Source organism: Chlorocebus sabaeus, chromosome X (assembly GCF_047675955.1).
Source record: "Chlorocebus sabaeus isolate Y175 chromosome X, mChlSab1.0.hap1, whole genome shotgun sequence".
NCBI lineage: Eukaryota > Metazoa > Chordata > Mammalia > Primates > Cercopithecidae > Chlorocebus > Chlorocebus sabaeus.
In genome coordinates, this window is record NC_132933.1 from 42877031 (window position 1) to 42899064 (window position 22034).

The following is a 22034-nucleotide window of genomic DNA, read 5'->3' on the forward strand; positions in this document are numbered from 1 at the left end:
CCCAGGGGCCAGACATCTCTCTGGAATTCGTATTTCCTGACTTATCCCACCTTCTCTTTCCTGAGGCAAAAGCACTGGTGATTGAGGCAGCTGCAGGCAACCCACACAGCCAGATTCTTATGTACAGTATCAAGGGGCTGCCAACTTGTCTGCCAATCTGTCTTTCCTGAGTATCATTTTCCTCTTCCTGAAATCAGACCCAAAGTTAAGGGTAATGGAGCAGTGGACTTGAGTCCTGGAGCAGTGGACTTGAGTCCTCAGAGAAGGTTACGTCTCTGTCCATGAATTACCATCTCTGCTGCCACCACCCTAGATTAAGTCACCCAGCCAGTCAGTTACATGGACTATTGAAGTAGAGGGCTCAGCTGCTCTCTGATCCCTTCCTCCATCCTGTCTCCAAACTGTTGCCAATTTAACTATCCAAAATAAGTTTCTAATCATGTCTCTCCTACTGTTGTTGAAAGATTACTGAGTAACTCAATTATATGGACTACCATTGAATACATAAATTGGTCCTATTTGCATCAAATTCCCCATTGTCCTGATTTCTTCTCTTCACAGCTTTCACAATTCCAATCTAAGTTCGGTGTGTTCTTGTTCTCCCCACTCCATTGGAATGGAATGTTCATATCAGCAGGATTCTTATCTGTCTGTCCCCCAAACAGTAGCTGACATAAGTTACATAACTAATATTGGTGGAATAAAGGACTCAGTAAATCAAATTCTAGGAGCCACAATGAACTCTTTTTTCATAAATGAAGTTTATTTACTTTTATAATTATAAATGTAATACATGCTTACTGTAGAGAATCTGAAAAGTATAGAGAAGTAGAAAGAAGAAAATAAAAACTACCCATAACCCACCACCTGAAGGCAAACACTGCTCGCATTATGTTCTAACTATCTATGCCTGTTTATAGACCAAGACCCTCATCAAGAGTGCTGGCCATGAAGCACAACAGCCAAGGGGAGTGAGAGCAATCAACAACTGAGGGGGTCACCCAGAGGTCAGAGCTGGAGAACGCGCACTGAGGGACACAACAAAGGCCAGAAACAACAGATCAAGAGGTCAGAAGCTGACAACACAAGAACAAGTTGCGTTACTGTAAGAATGTAGTGAGATGGTGCTTGTCAAGAGTTTAGCCCAGTGCCTGTCACATGATAGATACATTATCAATAACTGGTAGCCATCATACTATCACTATAATTATTATTATGGGTCAAAACGAATGGTTCAGGATGGATACTATAAACAGGGCAAGGACCCTGGAGACCCATTTTAGGTGCTATGAGTTGGGGCATACAGGGCAAGTCTACTGGGTTACAAAGGTGGTATAGGAGTAGGCATCACTGTCCTTATAGGCTCCCCTGCCAGGTGAAATAGAACCAGGGCTTCCTCAAGTTTGCCTGCTGATACATGGCAAGATACACTAAGGGGTTTTGAGGTAAGATATGATTTATCCTGCCTAGACTTCTCCCTGGACCAAGAACTAGTACTGGCCTCGGTGGTGATGGGAGTTCAAAACTTCATACACCATACACTCCTGTGGTCCACACTCTGATTGTCAGGGCAGGTCATAGGCATATGGGTGAAAGAGAAGGTCAAATCAGCCAAGTGAGAGGTAAGGTGGGATGTGCCTGGAGCGGGAGGCTGAAGGGTGAAGGCAACAAGGTTTATGATGTAGTTGAATGGAATGGGTCCAGGAACCAGTCCTCCAGTTAGCAGTCGAGTCAGATATCACAGGAGAAGATTCCATGGAGTTTTACTTGTTGGTATGGGCCTTCTGATGATGGCCTGTGCTCTGTCCAAGATGGTCATGAAGACCTTCTTGGGGGTCTCCGTGCTCTTTCAGGTAGTAACAGCGTTTGGGAACATGCTGGTGCTGCAAGTGAGAAAAAGACAACAGAGGTAAGAGCCACACTTACTATGACAAGGGGTGTTCTGCCTGGATAAGTTCTGTAACCTAGCAGATCAAGGCACTTTGCTAATTTGTCTGACTTGCATACAGTGTGACCAAGGAGTAGGCTATTCTAATTCCTTAGTGACCTGACTCCACAGCACCTGTTGCTGTAGATGGGCCCCAGCTCCCAAAAGACCCGTTTATTAGAATTGGACTTGGAACAAGGGGAGAATTGGAACTGAGCCCAGCCAGTTCCCTCATAATGAGAAGAATTCGTACTTCAACTATCCCACGTCCTCAGTAACTTGGGCAGGACATTGCTCCTCAAAGTAGTTAACATACCCAAAATAACTGCAGAGCCATGCTCACTTGATGGAACTCCAGCTTAGGGTTTAATGGTCTAGGAGCTCCATGCCTCCCCCTTGCCTCTTCCCGATTCTACTCAAGGAAGCAGGATGTATTCTTTGTCGTGACCTCCTCATTTCTCTGCTCAAATACCTTCGGTGGATTTCCCCCTCATTACCTCCTCAGTCTGCTGCTGAGAGCTCAGTTCATTCTCCATGGCCTCCTCATTATTCCGCTTACAGGCTGTTGGCAGAACCTGGCTTGAGTTGCCTGGGGAATCCTTCTCTTCAGCCAGCTGGCACTCGCTGTACAGAGACCTGTCTATCAGCTCCTTTAGGCTGCCAGCCACCTTCAGGAAGATCCGACCCATTTTGGTGGTAACAGCTTCTGAGAGTCCTTCCAGAAATCTGGTCCGTAGAATGGCATCAGACCAAGACAAATGACGGGCCAGCAGCAGGAAGTCAGTGGCATACTGCCTGACTGACTTTTGGCCCTGTTTGGGATGGCAAAGAACAGCACTGAGGATGTCTATCTCAGATAGGGAGTCATATACGCCCTGGGATCTTCTCAGGAAAGACTTATTTTCATCTGAGAGAGGTTCTCCTACCTCCATCTGCAAGATGAACCACCTCTCTGCTGCTCCCAGATGAAGAGACACCAGAAATGCCATTCTCTCTGAATCATCCAAAAACCCCTTCATTTGCTTCTCCTCATCAATCTCCATCTCTTCCTCCACAGAGCACGAGCCCCGGGCTGCTTCCTGCTCTTCTAAGAGGTAACAGAGTGCTGGGGTCAACATTCCGAAGGATGGCACTTCCTTTGGTGGTGGTTTCGTAGTTTCAGGAGTTGTGGCAGTCATGTGCGGTGTGGGCTTTGATCCAGAGGCTGTGATGTTACTGTGAGAGATGGAAGCCTCTCCAGAGTCTGTGGCTTTGGTTTCCAGAGTGGACATCACTCCAAAGGCTGTCTGTGGTGTGGACATTGTTCCGGGGCCTGAGGCCCTCATTAGTGGTATGGACCTCCCTCTAGAGTCTGTGGCTGTCATTTGTGGCATGGACATCCCCATGCCACATCCAGAGGCTGTGGCTCTCGGTAGTGGCATGGGCATCGATCCAGAAATTGAGGGTCTCATAAATGATGTGGACATTGCTCCAGAAGCAGAGGCTCTAATTGGCGCTGTGGCCATCCCTCCAGACACTGTGTATGTTGTTTGTGGCAAGGACATAGATCTAGAGTTCGCAACACTGGTTTGCAATGTGGACATTGCTCCAGAGGCCATGGTTTCCATTAGCGGCATAGATATCTCTCCAGAATCCACGGCTGACATTAAAGGCATGGGCATTGTTCCAGAGGCCGGGGCTCTCGTTAATGGCTTGGACATCCCTCCAGAGACCATGGCTGTTGTTTGTGCAGTGGACATATGTCCAGAGGCTGAAGCTCTCATTAACTCTGTGGACACAGTTTCACAGGCTGAGGGTCTCCTTAGTGGTGTGGACATAGTTCCAGAGGCTGGAGCTCTTACTAGTGGTGGGGACATCCCTCCAGAGGCTGGGGCTCGCACTGGTAGTGTGCACATGTCTCCAGAAGCTGTGGGCATCATTTGTGATGTGGATGTCACTCTAGAGCCTGGGGCTCTCATCAGTGGCATGGACATCCCTCCAAAGGCTGTGGATCTTGTTAGTGGCATGGACATTGCTCCAGAGATGGGAGCCTTCACTTGTGGCATGGACATCATTCCAGAGGCTGTGGTTGTCATTTGTGGAGCAGACATGGCTCCATAAGCTGAGGATCTCAGAGACGTGGGTATCTCTCCGGAAGCTGGAGCTCTCATTAGTGGTAGGGACATCTTTCCAGAGGATGGAGCTCTTGTGAGCAGTGAGGGCCTCTCTCCAGAGTCTGAGGTTCTCATTAGTGGTGTGGACATTGTTTCAGAGGTCCAGGCTCTCATTGTTGGTGTGGACATCACATCAGAGTTTGGAGCACTCATCTGCATCCCTCCAGTAGTCATGGATCTCATGGGAGACATGGACATCCCTCCAGGATCTTGGGTGCTCATTGGCTGACCGAGCATCTTTCCAGAGGCTTTGGCTCTCATTAGTGAGGCAGGCGTTACTCCCGGGTCTTGAGCTCTCATTAATGGCATGGACATCCCTCCAGAGACTGTGGCTGTCATTTGTGATGTGGTCATCGCTCCAGAAGCTGTGTCTCTCATTAGCAGCGCAGACAACCCTCCAGAGACTGTGTCTGTCATTTGCGGCATGGACAGAGCTCCAGAAACTGTGTCTCTCATTGGCAGTGTGGGCATTGCCTCAGAAGCTGTGGTTGCCATTTGTTCCGTGAACATCGTTCCTGAGGCTTTGGGTGTCATTAGTGGCTTGGACAATGCTCCAGAGGCCAGAGCTCTCATTTGTGGACAGGACATCACTCCTGAGGCTGTGTCTCTCATTAACAGGGTGGATGTTGATCCAGAGGTTTGGGCTGTTATTAGTGGGGTGGACATTGCTCCAGAAGTCATGGCTCTCATCTGTGGTGCAGATGTCAATCCTGAGGCCATGGTTCTCATTTGTGGCACGGACATTGCTTCAGAGACAGGGGCTCTCATTTGCAGCATGGACATTGATCCAGAGGCTGGGACTGTCAATTGTGGCACGGACATTGTCTCAGAGGCTGTGTCCATAACTCGTTGGGTAGACATTGCTCCAGAAGCTGGAGCTCTCCTCAGTGGCTTGGACATCTTTCCAGAGGCTGTGGTTCTCATGTGTTGTTTTGCCACAGCTTTCATAGAGCCTGTGGGCGTTGCTCCAGAAGTTTTGGCCATTGTTAACTGTGCGGACATTACTCTAGAGGCTGTGGTTGACATTTGCTCTGTGGATATCACTCCAGAGCTTGGGACTGTCATCAGTGAGGTGGTCATGGCTCCAGAGGCTGGAACTGTCTTTTGCAATGTAGACATATTTCCAGAGGCTGGGGCTTCCATTAGCGGTGTGGACATTGCTCCAGAGTCTAAAGCTCTTACTGGTGGTGCAGGCATCTCCCCAGAGGCTGTTCCTCTCATTGGCAGAGAAGACATGATTTCAGAGTCTATATTTTGTGTTGACCATGGGGACATCACTCCAGAGCCTGGGGCTGGCATCGTTTGGGTGGGCATCACTCCAGAGGGTAGAGCTGTCATTACTGCTGGGGACATTGCTTCAGCATCTGGAGCTGGCTTTGGTAATGTGGACATTTCTCCAGCATCTGGGACTGGCAGTAGCGGTGTGGACATTACTTCAGAACCTGGAGTTGACATTAAAAGTGAAGACATTATTCCAGAGTCTAGCTCTGACATGAGAGGGGTAGGTATTCCCCCAGAGTTTTGGGTGCTTGTTGGCTGGGGTGATGTTCCTCCAGAAGCTAGGGCTGACATTATCAGTGAGGATATTGCTTCAGAGTCCGTGCCTGACATTAGCAGCGAAGATATCTCTCCAGAGGCTAGAGCAGTCATTAGCACTTTGGACATTGCTTCGGTGTCTTCATCTGTAATTTGCAATGGGGACATTGCCTCAGAGCTGGGAGCTGGCACTGGCTGTGTAGACATCACTCCAGGAGTCATATCTTGCATTAGAATTGGGGATATCTCTCCAGAATCTGGGGCTAGCATTAATGGTGTGGACATTGCCTCAGAGGATGAAGTGCTCATTATAGGTGTAGACATCGCTCCAGAGGATGGAGCTGGCATTGCCAATGGTGATATCTCTGCAGAATCTGGTGCTACCATTAGTGTTGTGGACATCGTTCCAAAGTCAGGAATTGTCATCATCCCTGGGGACATTACCCCATACTCTGAAGCGGACAGCAATGGGGACAATGTTCCAGAATCTAAGGCTGGCATTAGCAATGGGGACAGTGCCCCAGGGTCTGAGCCTGGCATTAGCAATGGGGAAAGTGTCCCAGAGTCTGAGGCTGGCATTAGGGGTGGGGACAATGCTCCAGAGTTTGGTACTCCCATTAGAGGTGCAGACATGGTGTCAAAGGCTGGAGATGTCATCAACTGTGTGGATGTCCCTCCAGGGTCTGAGGCTGAAGTTGAGACTATAGGCAACTGTACATGAGAATGCAGAATCTGTACGTCTGCTCTGGTCTCCGTCATTGGTCCAGAGAAGGCCATCCGCTTGTTTTGGGGCTCAACATTTTCCTCCCTCATTGTATTGTTGAATCGCAGTGAATGTAAGGGTATTGATGTATCTGCCACAGCCACAGGACAGTGTGGAAGGAGCCCAAGCGGCAAGAAAACCTGTAAATAAGAAACAAGTTTAGAGGTCAAAAGTCAGTATCAAGAAGATTGGGAAATAGACAAATTGCTCATGGAGACCCGTTTTTATGCGTTCTCAGGTATACGGCATTGAAGGTGAGGCTATCAGATTAAAGAAGATGTGAAGCAATGAACAACTTTGGAGTTGGAGCAAATATCCCTTCTGCCTCTATCCTTTTCAAACCAACCCACAGCCTCTCAGTTTGTAAATGCTGTAAACGCCAGCAACCTCCGCAGCCAGGAGCCTGGGCAGTCCTGACTCAAATAAAGCAGCAGCACCACCTTCTGGCCAAGTGTGAGAAATGCAGGTTCCTGGCCTGTATTCTATCCCACGGCAGTACTCACAAGCCAGCCAAGGTACTGGCAGGCCTGAATAAGAAAGTCCTTTGCCCCAGGATAATCATTAGTTCCTGGAGTTCATTGAATTCTGCCAACGGTTTAATCCTCGTTTTACTACTCTGATGGCCCTGAATGTTCTCCTCAGGAAAAGGGAGACATTTATCTGATCAATGACTGAGAGCAACATTCCATGAACTGAAAATTCTGCTTATTGTCTTCATTATTCTTATTAATAACAGCAACCACCACCCCATTGCTACTATTTATTTATTGCTTCACATAGTATGTGCCAAGCACTGTACTTTAGACAACTGTTCACAACCTCCTATAACATAAGGGCCTTTGTAAGCATTATCCCATTTGGTTCTTGCAATCTCCTGGGCAATAGATACTATTATCCCCATTTTACCAGCTTTATCAGATTAACCAGGGTCAAGGCTAAAATAGGGTCACTGCAACAGTAACAAACTGTATATCATTGACTGTGACCCCCTCCTGGGGGTTGCCTAGTGTTTGGCATCCCTGAGCTTGCATTCAATTATTTCTCTGACATCCTAGACCATGGGTCACTTAAAGCCCAGTCTCTAGCATGTCCAAGTTTCAAGTTTCTCTGATGACATGGGGGTGGGCGATCCAGAGCCTCAGCCCTCCAGTTTGCTCCAATAGGCAGCCCCAGAAGGGGCTTTTGGACACACGACTTGGAAGCCAATGCAAATATTACACAATGTTGACATGTCCCCACAGCCTGCTCATGCCAAAAGCAGAAAACTTGCTACTTTGGGACAATGTCACAAAAGTCATCAACCTCATGGAATTGTGATTCCATAATAATGAGAAAACTTGCAACAGAAATGCTAACAGTGAACATTTCTTTAGCATGCACTGACTGGCAAACACTGTGCTAGGCACTTTACATGTATCATCTCATGTGGTCCTCATAGCAACACTAAGAGATTTCGGTTGTACTCGTCCTTTATCTTACAAATAAGAAAATTCAGACCCAGAGAAGCTTGATAATTTGCCTGTGGTCACATAGATTCCTGGCTCCATCCACAGAGCCCCCTACTCTTCACCGCTGTGCTATAAAGATCCACCTCTCCCCCTTACTCAGTCACACTACCGAGTCCCCTACCTCTGTCTCCAGCCTGGACAACCCCAAGATGGGTTGTGGCAAAAGAAATGCGGGCCTTCTGCTGACACCCTGGTTATTGTAATAATCGGTGCAATGGGAAAGATGAGTCAAAAGAGTGGCCATAGACCTCCACCTCCCATCTTCAGAAAAATTTCTGAACATGCCACAGTTTCCCACCAGGCAAAACCCAGAAAGATCTTACCTTGCCAGTGACGGAGAAGAGGGAGAGAGTATCCTTTGCACCCCTAGCTCTTTTACTATGGCCAATTGACTTATACCTCGTGCCCAGCCAGTTCATTAAAGACCCAGTACCAACAGCTGTTCTCTGCAATCTCCCTTTGCTATCCCCTGCCACGCCCCCCTGCCCGCCAGCCAGCCTGCCCGCCCACCCGCCCCACTGCTCCTGACTTGCTACTGCTTGCTCTGTCTCTCTGGTCCCAGATTCCTGCCTCTATATAGGCTCTGACATTTGCCTCTGGCCGCCTTTCACTTGACAGTCCTCCAGAAGCTCCGCTTTAGCACTTGGCCTATGCAACTCCACCCCTCTTCCCTGTCACCCCAAACAGTCCCACCAGCGTATGCCCCACCCCACTCTACCCAAAGAAAAGAGGAGACTGACACAATTAAAAAGATGCGATGAAAAGAGTCCCAGCTCAGGAAACAAGATATGTGCCCTCTGCGGTTGAGTAGATACAGGAGTCCTGGGACCCAGACACTGCAACTGATATGACATGGAAGCACAGGCAGAGGGCTCGAGGGAAAGAAACTGAGGCTGGAGATTGAGTGGAACAGCATCAGAAACGTTCAAAGAGGTTCAGGTGCAGGGAAAGAGGGTTTGGGAGGATGGACAGTGGGGGCTGGCAAGCAAACACTTTAATAGAGCCCTGTAATGGTGATCATAACAAAGGCAATTTACCCCAGGGTCAGAGACACAGAGAAAAATCCAGCAACCAGATCCCTGCCACAGGACTAGGATTCAACAGAAAGGCTCCATGAATTTCAGACAGCTAGCAAGAAAAACACACCAGCCTTGAGCATACCAGGTGAGGGCTTGTTCATACAAATAGGGCTATAGCCCGCTTTCTAGAACTGGGGCACAAGGTCAGAGTAGAGCTAGCAGAAAGGTTTACCGGAGTACTCCAGTTTTCCTGAATTGGTGCACTCAGTCTAAGGGGAGAAACCCTCAGTCTAAGGAGAATTGGTCCCTGAGCCTTGGATAGGGCAAAGCCTCCAGGTGAAGTTCAAGCAGCCCAGGTATAGGGATATAGAGTTTGACAAGGGAGGCATTCAGGTCGTTATAAACCTCATCATTAGCAACCAACAACAACTGAGCACTTGGGCTAAGCACTGCACATGCATTATGTAATTCCGACCTCCCAGCAACACGCGTAAGGTAGGCATTGAGGTCATTCCCATTTTATACATGAGGAAATGGGCTTGGAGAAGGCTATGTGACCACAGTCACATAAAAGAATCATAATAATAATTTTTTAAAAGCCCAGATTTCAGCCCTGGCCATTCTGTTTCCAAAATAATTTTATCTCTTTGTAATCAGACAAGTGATTAGAAACTCAGAGTACTCTACTCACTGCCATCGCCCCCACATCCCCACACCACAAAGCAAGGAAACTTTCTTACTACAAATAGCTGAATCCTTGTAGTAATAATAACAACAACAACAACTGATATTCCTTGAACTCTTCCCATATGCCAAGAATGGGGCTGAGGGCTTCACCAGCATTATCTCATTTGATTTTTACAATTACCCTGTGAGCTAGATCCTTTAAATTCTCAGTACACAGGTAAGGAAACTGAGCCTCCGTGAGAAGAATTGACATGACCAAAAGCACACAGCTCTGTGTGACTCCAGAGCTCACTATAGTATACTACACAAAAGAAAAATTCCAGTCACTCTCCTCTCCCCTCAAAGAAAAAAATTAAATACATAAAAGTCACAGAATAGCCATCCTATTAACAATGGCCTCACAACAACTATTATTATTATTATTAACACACCTAACAATAAAAGCTAACATTTACTGTGCCAGGCCCTGTGCTAAGTACTTTACCTACATGATCTCATTTGACACTCACAACATACTACAAGGTAGGTTCTATTAGCACCTTCATTTTCCAGATGAGAAACCAGAGAAACAGAGAGGTTAACTAGCTTTCCCAATGTCACACAGCTGCAAGGCACTGTTTATGTTCTAATGCAACAATTTTGGAAATAACCTAAGTGTCTAATGTTAGGACACAACTCATTTAATGATTAAATGAATCATGGTGCAATTGTAGCAGCCATTATTATAGCCATTGAAAATATATTCTAATGTGTACATGAGGATCTGATTATCATAAAGATAAATACGTAGACTTTTGCATAGAAAAAAAATAAAATCTGGAAGGATATATACCAAACGCCAACAGTGGCCATAGTTGAATGATGGGATTAGAGGGGATTTTTTATTTTTATTTTCCTTATCTGTATTTTCTCACTGGTCTATAATGGACCCATAATACAAAAAGAGAAAAACTAATAAAAGTTAATTTTATTTTTTTTAAAGATATGTTTCCCTAGGGTTCTTTCTCAAGCCCTTTTCACTCCATTCCTTGCAAGCTCTCTCTAAGAATCCCCAACATCCAGCCCCCCACCCAAGCAACCTTTCTACCCCAACAAGCTTAATGGTTGTACCACTTTATTTTGTGTTTTATTTTTGGTTTGTTTTTAAAAATAATTTCTTCTTTCTCTAACTTTTATTTATGTTTAATAATTACATAAGTAATCTAGGAATATAGTCTTAGGATAAAGACTTGAAATCCTCCATAGGGATAAAGCTAAAGTCCTGAAAATGCCCCACCCCACCCACCCCCCATCCTCCGCAAGTCCCATTCCTCTGTCTGTTCACAGTTGGGTGTGTCTCCTTCCAAACTTTCTCTAGCTGCAATGGCATTCAGAGTTCATATCATTCAATTGCTTGCAAAACCCAGTGTGTGCAAAGAGTTGCAGTTAGAAAACCATACTGGCACTGGTCACTCCAGGGTTCCAAGTTCTGGCCCATTGTGACTATTTTCATCAGCCCGCTTCTAAGGAGGCTACTGAGAGAGGGTTCTTGCTTGCTCAGCCCATGTGAGGCATAGACTTCTGTTCTATTAAAGCCAGAGTCTCTAGGAACACAGAGAAGAGAGGCCTTCTAAGGAAGGAAAAGCCCAGAATTTGCTGCTTAGCATCTCTCAGGTCCCTCACGTCCCACCCAGTCTGCACTGATCAATACGGCTAGGAGGTGTCATGCTCCTGCCGCCTCACAAAAGGTAATTGAGTTTAGGGGATTGCATAGCTAGCTGCTCGGGGAAATAAGAATAAACAAGAGCTGGTTCAATATGTCAACAAATAGCTTTCCAGCTGTTGAAAATAAGCCTTTACCTAGATTCTCAACAATATTCTCTCCCCAAGCCCTAGCAAATAGGCAACCAGATAACTGAAAACAGACAACCTAAGGCTAAAGAAATACCTGGTCTACTTTAGGATCTTCTGCCTTCCTTGATCATTCAGGGAAGTAGAAACTCTCCCCACTTCCTTCCTCCCCCACAGCCCTGACACTTAAAATGCCCATCGGCTCTTTATAAATAAAGAGGGGGAAATAGCTAGCATTTACTGAGTGCTTACTATGCCAGGCACTATGTTAAACACTTTACATACCTCATCTTATTTATTGAACGATAAACCAATAAAGTGTTTTTTTTACTCCCATTTTCTAAATCAGCTAAAGAACTGAACTACAGAGAAATTAAAATGAAGTAACTTACCTTGGCTCTTACCGCTGAGAGGGAGTGAAGCTGGGCTTGTCACTCGGGTCTGTCTGACTCAGCCAGTGCTCTTAACTCACAGGAGAGTCACACACTGTCTTCAAGTCTCTGAAGGGCTGTCATATGGAAGAGAGGGTAGGTGTGTTCTGGGTAGCTCCAAAGAAAAGGATTTGACTGTTAGTTGGGAATTATGCTTTCATTGGATGTGCTGCAAATTCCCCAAACAACATGTATATGCATGTCCAACTCTATAGGGAAAAGAACATTATAAGAAGAGCAAACGGAACTGCCTTGCATTAGGTGCCGGCCTGAAGGATCTGTGGAATCAAAGAGAACAGGAGGGATACCAGAGGACTGCAAATGGGCAGTGTCCCAATTTTCTTAAATAAGGAAACTACAGACCAGTACACCGTAAACTCCAGAGCTGTAAGCTTGATGTCAGTCCTCGGAGAGATTCTGCTGCAGATTACGAAGCAGGTAATTTATAAGCACTTAGAACATAAGTGGCAATAGGAGGTACCTAGAGGTGCTAGCAGAACACTCAAAATTAGACCAGTTCCCAGACTTGCAGCTAATGCAACCCAAAATTTGAGGGGCTGATATTGAACTCCCAGATTTTTATTTTCCCAAGTGAAAGCATTAAGGAACAAAACAACCACAAGTCATCATTTTCTAAAAAGAAAGGGCTTCAATATCAAAAGAGAAGGAAATAACCTCAGAATAAAGAATAATACATCAAATAGATTTCTCTTCTCTGCGAAACATTTTCTACCTAGTCCTCAGGCTTTCTCATTGCATGGTGGACTGCTGCAATTTTCCTGGAGGATGGGCACTTGTCCAAGGACCTGCTTTAGAGAATCACTCAGAGTTAAAATATCAACACAGATAAGATCATATACCTGTAAAACAGGAAGTCTTTCTGGCCAGAAGAGAGAAGAACAGAGTTTGACCTTAGCCTAAATGAGGACATTAACACAGATAAAGTATCCACAGGAACGGACAGAGAGAAATAAAAGTTGCCAAGTGCGGATTCAAGCCCTGCTGAGGCGGGACTTGGCCATCACATTTGACCTGTGCCACCCGTTGGACCACATGTCTCTCTTGTAGGAATATGTGTCTGATGCCATTAAGCATTTGGACCACAAATCAGTTTCTGGCTTGAGACTCTCCAAGCAAACTTCAGACCACTAGTCTTCCCAGGGAGAGTTCTTAAAGCAGAAAAATTCAAAACCAGTTGAATACCATTGCCAGAGTGGGAGTTCTGCAACAACCTAGAAGGAGGTCCCTAGTCTTGATCCTCTTCTGATTAGCATTTTTAATCAATGGTGTAAATAAAGGCATGGACGGGATTCTTACACAAATTCTCTAGGGCTGAGAAGAACCTCTATGATCAGCCTAGCAAGTAGGTTTACATTTTAAGCTCCATGGTTTACAATATGTCTATCTGCATTTGGTAATTTTCTCTCATGTTCTTTGTTGCCAGAGCACTGAGTTTCTACAGTTTACGCACCTCATGGAAAATGCTTAGTGAACATATGCTAGCTCTGCACCCACCCTGAAGTGCAGATCCGATCATGTTTACAACTACTGGGCATTCGTCTCAATCGTATCTTCTCTCAAATAACTGGTAACAATGTAGACTTCCTTGATGAGAGAAGAGAACAAACTAATGTCCTCTTCTTTACATAATTGGCCCCATTTCCAAGACTTTAAATTGGAATTTAACCACATCTGTTGACATTGACCTTCATCCTGTAGGTAAAGGTAGCACAGCACACAGTACTTGCCATACCCTCTGAAACTGCATTTCTCAAAATAAAAGTGTGATGGGGAAACCCTGCATCAAGTGCTCCCTGGGAAAACTGCTAAAACACAGATCTGTAAGGAGAGGGAGGCTCCATCCTCAAAGAGCAGATTCAATATAGGTCTGGGGTGACGCCAAGGAACCTGCATTTAACCCAAGTGATTCTGAAACACTAGAGTTTCAGAACCACTGGCTTTGAGGTTCCTACATTCTGATTTTAACTTCAAACAGGCCTGGGCTTGAACCCCAATACTTCAAGTTATTTCACCTCAGTTTCCTCATCTGTAAAACAGGCATAATAACAGTACCTACCTCGCATGCTCTTTGAATGTTTTAAACAAAACAACGTGTAAAGAATCTGGCACATAGCTGAAGTTCAGTAATCTCTCCTGGTCCTGCTTATCCGGGGTCCCTGCTGCCTGCCTTCTCTGTGTTCAGCTTCTGCCCTTGCTGCCAATTGCTCACTCTTTCTAGGTCTGGTATTCAAACTCCCCAAGAGAGAGACTCTCATTGGTCTAAATTCAGTAACTGTACTTGCTAGGCAAAGTTCTCATCCCAGGTTCCTTCATAGGCTATTTGCCAGCCTATAGAGTGACTGCTCATGGATCAGATGCCCTCTCCTGGCTCAAGTGGCTATTGCTAGGGGGAAGCAGGATCACGTGGTACCAAGCATAGTCACCTATTCATAAGAAACTGCTACTTCCCTCAGCTAGGGTCTGTGGATGGAAACTCCTTAGAAGGGGCTTGTGGGTGTGGCAGGAATTCTGAGGCTTAGTCCATCCAGTACACCTAGGCCTCTCATTTATCCAGCCTGCCAAAGGAATGAAGTACTGAAGTTCACTGAAGTCTCTATTTAATTCTGACTTTTCATCTCCATCAGGCCAGGAACACAAGTTTTTTAAAAACTAGACCACAGTCAAGGAAAAAACAAGATATAACCCTAAAATTAGACTCTTCTGTTTCTAGAGCACGTTTTTAAGTTTCCAAAGCACTTTCACATCTATTTACTCATTGCAGAGCTTGAAAACTGGCAGCCACAGGCTAAATTCAGACTGCAGACAGATTTTATTTGACCCGTACAATGTTTTTAACATTTTTTAAAATTAGTTGCCAACATTTAAAAGTCAGGAAATTTCAGATAGAAAGCTAGATTTCTGGCTTCTCTGAAACACACACACACACACACACACACACAGAAAGATTTTGATCCAAATTCCAATATAGCAACAATCAGCCAGAGCTGAACAACCTGCTCCCTGTAGGTGAGGCATGTGCTCACCAGTTTGCCCCAGTACCCATAGGGCCACCTTTACTTTTTCAGTGACCTGCTTGGCCCCTATAGGCATTTAAAGCCTCAATTTAACCCCATGGATTAGGCAGAGAAGGTGGATAAGAGCGGAAATGTGTGGGTTGGAATCCCAGCATTGCTCCTAACTGGCTTTGGGACCCTGGGCAAGTGATTTAACCTCTGAATCTCAGTTTTCTCATCTATGAAATGGGGATGATAAAATAATACTTCTTACCTCATAGGCTTATTGGGCCAGTTAAATGAGTTAATGCATAGTTAGAACAATGCCTGGTACATTACATGCACAAAATAAGTATTAACTTCCTTCATCGCCCACAATTTCCTATGTGCCTCTCTGATATCCTAAAGCTTCTGAAAACTGAAATTTTGTGGCAAGCTCATTTGGTGGCAAAACTAGGCCTGAAATGACATGAGGCTATTCATTTATCCCATTTAGAAATATTAATGAGTTTGATGACAGGGTATAATCTTGGATCTCATTAAGGTGTGATATACATGTTATATGTACCACATTGCTTTTCTAAAATCCAAATATTTTGAACTCTAAAACATGTCTAGCTCCAACAGTTTCAGATAAGGGATTGTGGACCTGTATTATTACTACTTTGTATACCCACTTGACAGATGGGAAAACTGAGCTGCTAAGCATTGAGCTACTTGCCAAAAGTCCCACAACTTGAAAGTGGAAACTATTTAGACTCTTAGACATGAAGCTCATAGTGCCTAGTACTGTGGGATGTCTTGGGCTCACTATAGGCATGTGGATGCAGGTAGTGGCTACCAATCAGGGACTTTGAAGAACTGAAAAATGTCACCACTTACTGAAAGTGCCAAACCCTGCCCTTTGTAGCATTCTTTCAACTCTTTGAGTTACTCTTTACACCATTTGGGTTAGAATTAGGAAGAAGATTATTGTCTTCAGTTTACAGAAGAGGAAACTGAGGTCCAGAGAAGAGAAGTGACTCGCCCAAATTCATACAGCAAAAGACAGGCAGAGTTGGGATTCGAAACCAAATTCTGGGCTTTTTCTTCTTAAACCCCAGGGCCAGTTCAAGAATGACATATGCTGACCTTTCCACATACTGAACCACACTCTCTGCAGACAATCCTAAGGTTTTTGACATACCTGATGAAAGGAGAGTGTCCCAAGATCTCAGCAAATATAAAAATGAGACAGCATGTCTGGGTGGACCTCATCCTTCCCAGGACCACAGGCAGCAATGTACAGACACGATCCAGTCAGAAGCTAGGGAGGGGAGATTTCTCAAATCCCAAGAAAATCACAGAGACCCTACTGTTTGCTCTTCTCTGTTGATTTTTAAGAAGCTGACATTTACTTATGCCAAAAGCCAAAAGAAATGAAAAATCTACTGAAAAGGGAATTTCATCAGTCATGGAGCAATAACCTAAAGAAACCTTTGCATAGTATCAGTTCCTTTGTTTGAAATGCAGAAAACAGAGCACTGCTATTTCATATTGTTAGCGCATCAGAGACCTGGGCATGAAAACAGCATCCTTAGGACCTCTTTCCAAACCCCTGCCTCACCACAGAGGAGCTCTCTGACACTGCTACCAACTTCAGCAAGTTGGAAACAAGAAGGCAGGACATGACCCAAGTGACCTCATGTCACTCCTAAGCTCATGGCTTGAGTTCCTCCTACCAACAAATCTGCACTTTGATCACACACCCACAGCGACCCAGATCTTTAAATTCAGCAATTCTTTCTCAGGTTTCAGCAAGGCATTGGCAGCCTGAGCTATTTTGGGACACTTTCTCTGCTGTGGATGCCACTTTCGGAATACGCCAGGAACATGCTAAGGACCTGGAGCTCTCTACCCTGGACCCGTTTTCGGGTTTGCTTGCTCTCTCTCTCTCTTTCTCTGGGCTAATCGTTTAGAGGACAGTCGCTCCTGCCAACCTAATCCCATGAGCCTGACTACCTTGCCGGGCCACAGGCTCAAAGAGGCAGTGTGGCTGCCAGCACCCTCACGGGAAGGGGCACGGAGGCACCAGGCAGTCTGGCAGGATGAGAGACATCCTGGGGGTGGTCTGAGTTTGGATGTGGGCTGAGAAGACAAAGCAGGGGGCTTTCGGGGGACAAGATTTTCCAAACATCTTATTCTTAGGATCATCACTTCCTAATCTGATGCAACTGACTCGGCAGGCATTCGGGAGCCTGTAAGCTCCATTTTCCTGTTCCAAATTCTTCTGCACCTGTAAGTACCGGGCTTACTCATGCTCATGCTGTCTTTTGGGGAGGGGGAGAAGAAAGCAGGGCCTGGGGAAGGTCATCATTATCTGACTCAGGTGTGGGCAGGTCCATGGCGTTAGAAGAATTTCTGACATCCCCACCGCTCCCCTTCACCCGAAACTGCTTCTTAGTTTGGAAAATGAAAATGCCTGTTCCTTCTTTCCCAAGCTCACCACCCCACCACCCCCCACCACAGCATACCAGAAACTCCACCCGTCCTTTGGGGTCTTCTGTTCATCAATGTTGTGCACACCTGATTTCTTATGTTGGACTTAATGGGAGAAGTGCACCCTTGGCATTTGAATGTCTTAAATGCAACCACAGCTATTATTGTGGGCACAGCCCCTGCTGGCTTCTCCATCTTTTATGCTGTCATTTGCTGAAACAGTGAAAGATGTTGTAAGCGGTAGGGTATAAATAAAAATCTAGAAACTCCTCCATGCTAAAAAGGAAGAGCAATGTGGTTAATTCTCAACGCAGTTAGAAATACTGCCACAATGGGGAGGCTCCACGCTGTGCCACGAATGGTCCCTTTCAATGCTTTCCTATTTTAATGGAAAGAGAGGCCAAAATAACTAAGGGCTCCCCAGGAAAGGAGCATTTCTGATGTTTTTACTGCTTTCCAGAGAGAGGACATTGTCTCTGGCCGGCTTGTCAGTCCCTGAAGCAGCTCCAATGGCTGCTCACAAAGGGAGAATCAGCCCTTCTTTTCCTTCTGCTGGGGACTGCTGAAGTCCCCTCAAATTAGCCCAGGATGACAAAGCCAGGCCCTGCTACCTACCCTCTTCCCCTAACACTGAGACCAAATCATTCTTAGGGATACATAACTTGTTTGGAGGGGAGGGGAATATCTTGGCTAAGAAGCCTTCTGGAAAACCTGCCACGACCCATACTAAAAACTGTGCTCTTCTCTGAACTTTCATATGACCCTCAGCCATGAATAAGAATAAAAGAAGGCAAGCATATTTTGCCCTTTTATTTCCACAGAACACAATAGAAGGAACATTGTCCTTAGCAAAGGCAAAGGATAAGATGTTCCTTTGGCCAAGGCTGGCTGCCTTTAGTTTCTCTGATTGGCAAAATAAACAGCTTCTAATTTGTGTTCTAAAAGGGCTGGTTCTGAAGAAGATTTGAGAAGAACAATGTTAATATCAGTGCTAAAAAAATCAAGACAGGAATTTCACCTTATGTCTGGTGGAGACTGGATTTGTTTTCAGGCTATAGGACAAAACTAGTCTCAGGAGGAATTTGTTTCTGACTTCACTACCGCCTGTTTGCTTGGTCCTTGGTAATTCATGAAGTTTCTTAGCTCTCCTCCTTCTAAGAAGCTCTGAGAAAATGATGCTTGGATCATAGAGGTTCATTGTCTGGAAGACTTTTGATCAAAGCCCTGAGTGCTGGGGTGGGGGCAGATTACGGATTCTGATTATAACCAAAATAATCCAAGTCCTGTCTTGGCGGAAGCCTGAATTTTATGTCCACCTTGCGGCATTCCAGGAGCATTAAGAATGTTCCATCGGCCTTTCCAATCTCTCCATCCACTCCCAAGGGCTTGAACATTTTTAAGTATATAATTCTTTTGACTCAGGGCTTTGGCATCAGTTAAAATGCCAACCTCTTGGGAGGATCAGTCTCTTAAATCTCCCATCCTGAAAGCAGGTTCTGATAGAGGGACAAAGAGAGAGGAGGAACATGAAATCATTCTAGGTACAAACATGAGCCTCAGAACAGAAGTCTGCAAGCAGGACCCAGGCAAGGCCAAAGTTCCAAGAAGCTCTGTTGGCAGAAAGGGAAGATTCTATTCTTGCTAAAATGGAGTACAGGCAACTTATTGGGGCAGAGACTCAGGATTTGGGGAATAAGAAAAGACCCACTTAATGTAACCGGGGTATAATAAGGAGGAAGAATCTCATGTACTAACATAGGATAAGAGATAGGGGAACTCCCTGCAAAGGTACCCTTAGGCTGAATTGCCTGAGTCACTGAACAAGGGCTCCAAAAATGTTATGAGGCCTCAGTACATGGAACAAATAGATTTAACAATCTGCTGCCCCTACAATCCTGGCATTTCTTCAGCCCAGAGTGGGTAGGTCAAAGGAGGGGACCACACTAAGATTTAGACTTTTGAGACCCTCTTCCCACCCTTTCCTTCCTCTGATACCAGCATTGAACTCATTCCCAAGGAGATTCATGGTAGATACAGTGATTCACTTCATTTACCAAGAACTATAAGGTATGAAGAGGGGTTGCCCATGTACAGCCACAGGTCAAGGATGCAGCATCCCCACAGCTCTATGTGGGCTCCTTCCTAAGGCCTAGTGGACACAGTTTGGATTAAAACCACTTGGGTACAAATTCTGGCTCAGCCACTTACTAGTTGTGTGGCCTTGGGCAAGTGGTATAATCTATCTAAATCTCACCTGTAAAATGGGCACAGTAATAGGAGCTATCATATAATGTTGTGAAGACTGAATGTGATGATGCCTGTACAGCCCAGTACAGTGCCTAGTACAAAGGAAATGCTTAACAAAAATCAGCAATGATTAACATTCCTGGCTCTCTGCTTATGCTTCATTGCCTGAGGATAGGTTATAACAGCAGATCATCCCACTCTGTGCAAGTCTTACAACTGCAGGGGTCAGGGGCTCACCATCTCCTTCAGTTAATGTCACCCTCTCACCTTTTCCTCCAAGTCCCACTAGAGAGCATTCCTAAGCCTTTCCTCCCGCTAGTTCTGATCTGCTCCATCCCCCAGCTAACTAAATAGATGGATTCACTGCTAAAGATTCATGAAATCATTTCCTTGGCTTTCCCCAACCACAGACTGAGCTTTGCTACCCACCTCCTAGTGGTGAAATGGAATCGCTTCTGGGAGAGCAGGGTCCAGAAGGATTCAACTCCTGAACCACTAACAAAGCAAAAGGAGCCCTACAGAAAACTTTGGGTCTCTGGTTCCTGTACAGCTCACTGCAGCTATGGCATCACTCTGAAGCCACGGTCACTCCCACTGTGACTCTCAGCTCCTGAGGCTGCTGGCCCATAGCTGCTCTCCTCCTCCAATAGCCCCACTCTCTACTTCCCTCAGGGGACTCCCTTGTCTGGGCCCCAGGGTACTAAGGCTTCCAGAGGCTTTCCATAGCTTCCTCTCTCTGTCCCTCCCCATCCTCTCCTGGGGATACAGAGTTCACTCTTTCAAGGGATGTGGTGACAAGCAGCTCAGCTTTCTGTACAGGCATGCCCTCAGCATGTTCTCTGCGTTCTAGTCTTCCCTGCTTCTCTGCTCAGCAGGAAAGAGGAGTGGGAAGCACCTCTAGTTAGGCTTATGGTACTTCTAGAACCAGAAGACAAGACTATATCCTGTCAAAGTAGATTTTGATGGTTCTCAAAGTAATTCAGCCTGAGAGTTCACTAAAATGCATATTCCAGCAGCTACCTCTATAGAGATACAGAGTGGGTTTGTGCTTCAGCCCTAGAATCTGCATGTTTACAGAGCTCTCCTTAAGCCACACCTTAAGAAACAGTGCACTCTATCTTGGGGAATGGGGGTAAGGGGTGGAGAGGAAAGTCACACAGCTGGGTCCCATAATGAACCCCAGCCTACATCCTGACTCTCCAGGAGCACATGGAAATGCCTTCGAAGTCCTGACCCTGTCTTGTCCAAGCAGCAGCTCCTAAGCTACTTCACAAAGACCCTGAGTAGTTTCAGTTATCTAGACTCCAGACCTAAATCAGCGATGCTAGCAGTCTGAGGTGCAAAACACACAGCGATTCTTCATTTAGAACCATTTTGAGCTAGTTGGGGCTATAGACGACGTTACTGGTTAATAGCACAGTAGAGCCACACTGGCAGGCTTTGACTCTCAGTCTAAGCCTCTTATAGGCTGTGTGACCTTGAACAACTTACTCAATCTCTCTGTGATTTGCTCTTCACCTGTAAAATGGAGACAGTAATAATACCTCATAGTACTGTTCGTGTGGAATTATGAATTACTTCATGTAACCTGTTTAGAACCATGCCTCGCCTCAGCAAAATGTCTGCTATTCTTGTTACTATAAATATTATACATATATATAAACAGGGTTTATAATATTTGTGAGGAATAAATGAGATGATGAGTGTAAAATGTTCAGAACTATTATTGGTATGGTTCCAGAGATTTAACAGAGAAATCAGTAGAAGTCCTCAAGGTGCCAGAGACCAAGGCCATCTTGGATAAATACTTCTGATAATGGGATTAGTCAAGAGTCATTCAGAGACTCAGAAAGAAAGTGGCAGTTAGGGTTCTCTTACATCCAGAGTGTAACTAAAACTCTCATGCCTAACTTGTTGCTATAGATTTTGGGATTATGGGATTTTGTTCTGGGACCTGCTAGGTCTAATTAAAGTGTTAGGACTCCTAGGAGACCGGCTGTGGTTTGCACAGACAGGAGCTTGAAAAATGCTGTCATGAATGTGCTCCCAGCTCTGCAAAAGTGGAGACGCAGTCAGTAGCACTGAGTGCTCCAGGGGTCACTGTAGACTTGTGGTCTTTGTCCTTACTGCCCCAAATCCACAGCTGTTAATTTATTAGGTTTTGTTAGAAGACACTCCCACACTAAAGAACTCCAGAGCTGAAGTGACTATCCTGTCTTTGCTTCATGGCACCTGTGCGGGCATGAGTTCTGTGCACAGAGCTCCTTCCTTCTTCCCTCCCTCCCTCCCTCCTTCTTCCGCCCCTTCTTCCCCCTTCCCTCCCTCCTTCCTCCTCCCCCCTCCCTCTTTCCTCCCCTTCTTTTCTCCCTTCCTCCCTACCTCCCTCCCTCCATCCCTCCCTTCCTTCTATCACTAGCCTGAGTGCAGCCCTGGAACAAGGG

At 45.6% G+C, this 22034-nt stretch overlaps 1 protein-coding gene and 1 long non-coding RNA gene across 2 annotated transcripts in view; one reads left to right on the forward strand and one right to left on the reverse strand.

Annotated features, from left to right (window-relative positions):
* Nucleotides 1-742: 742 nt before the first annotated feature.
* Nucleotides 743-12630, reverse strand: RTL9 (retrotransposon Gag like 9). Its single transcript, XM_007992562.3, has 3 exons — nt 11816-12630; nt 2425-6519; nt 743-1883 (listed from the first exon to the last, which is right to left on the reverse strand). Exons 2-3 carry the CDS (start codon nt 6427-6429, stop codon nt 1764-1766), a joined length of 4125 nt encoding a protein of 1374 aa, XP_007990753.3. The 5' UTR covers nt 6430-6519; nt 11816-12630; the 3' UTR covers nt 743-1763.
* A 3958-nt stretch (nt 12631-16588) lies between these two features.
* Nucleotides 16589-22034, forward strand: part of LOC140710833 (uncharacterized) — a 108940-nt gene continuing 103494 nt past the window's right edge. The window contains exon 1 of the long non-coding RNA XR_012091917.1: nt 16589-17145. This is a non-coding gene — a long non-coding RNA (uncharacterized lncRNA). The remainder of the gene's footprint in view (nt 17146-22034) is intronic.

Coding starts and splice junctions, on each gene's coding strand:
- RTL9 (XM_007992562.3), bottom strand. CDS start 6,429: ATGAGGGAGGAAAATGTTGAGCCCCAAAACAAGCGGATGGCCTTCTCT. Junction 1,884..2,424: donor CTCAGCAGCAGACTGAGGAG/GTAATGAGGGGG, acceptor TCTCACTTGCAG/CACCAGCATGTTCCCAAACG.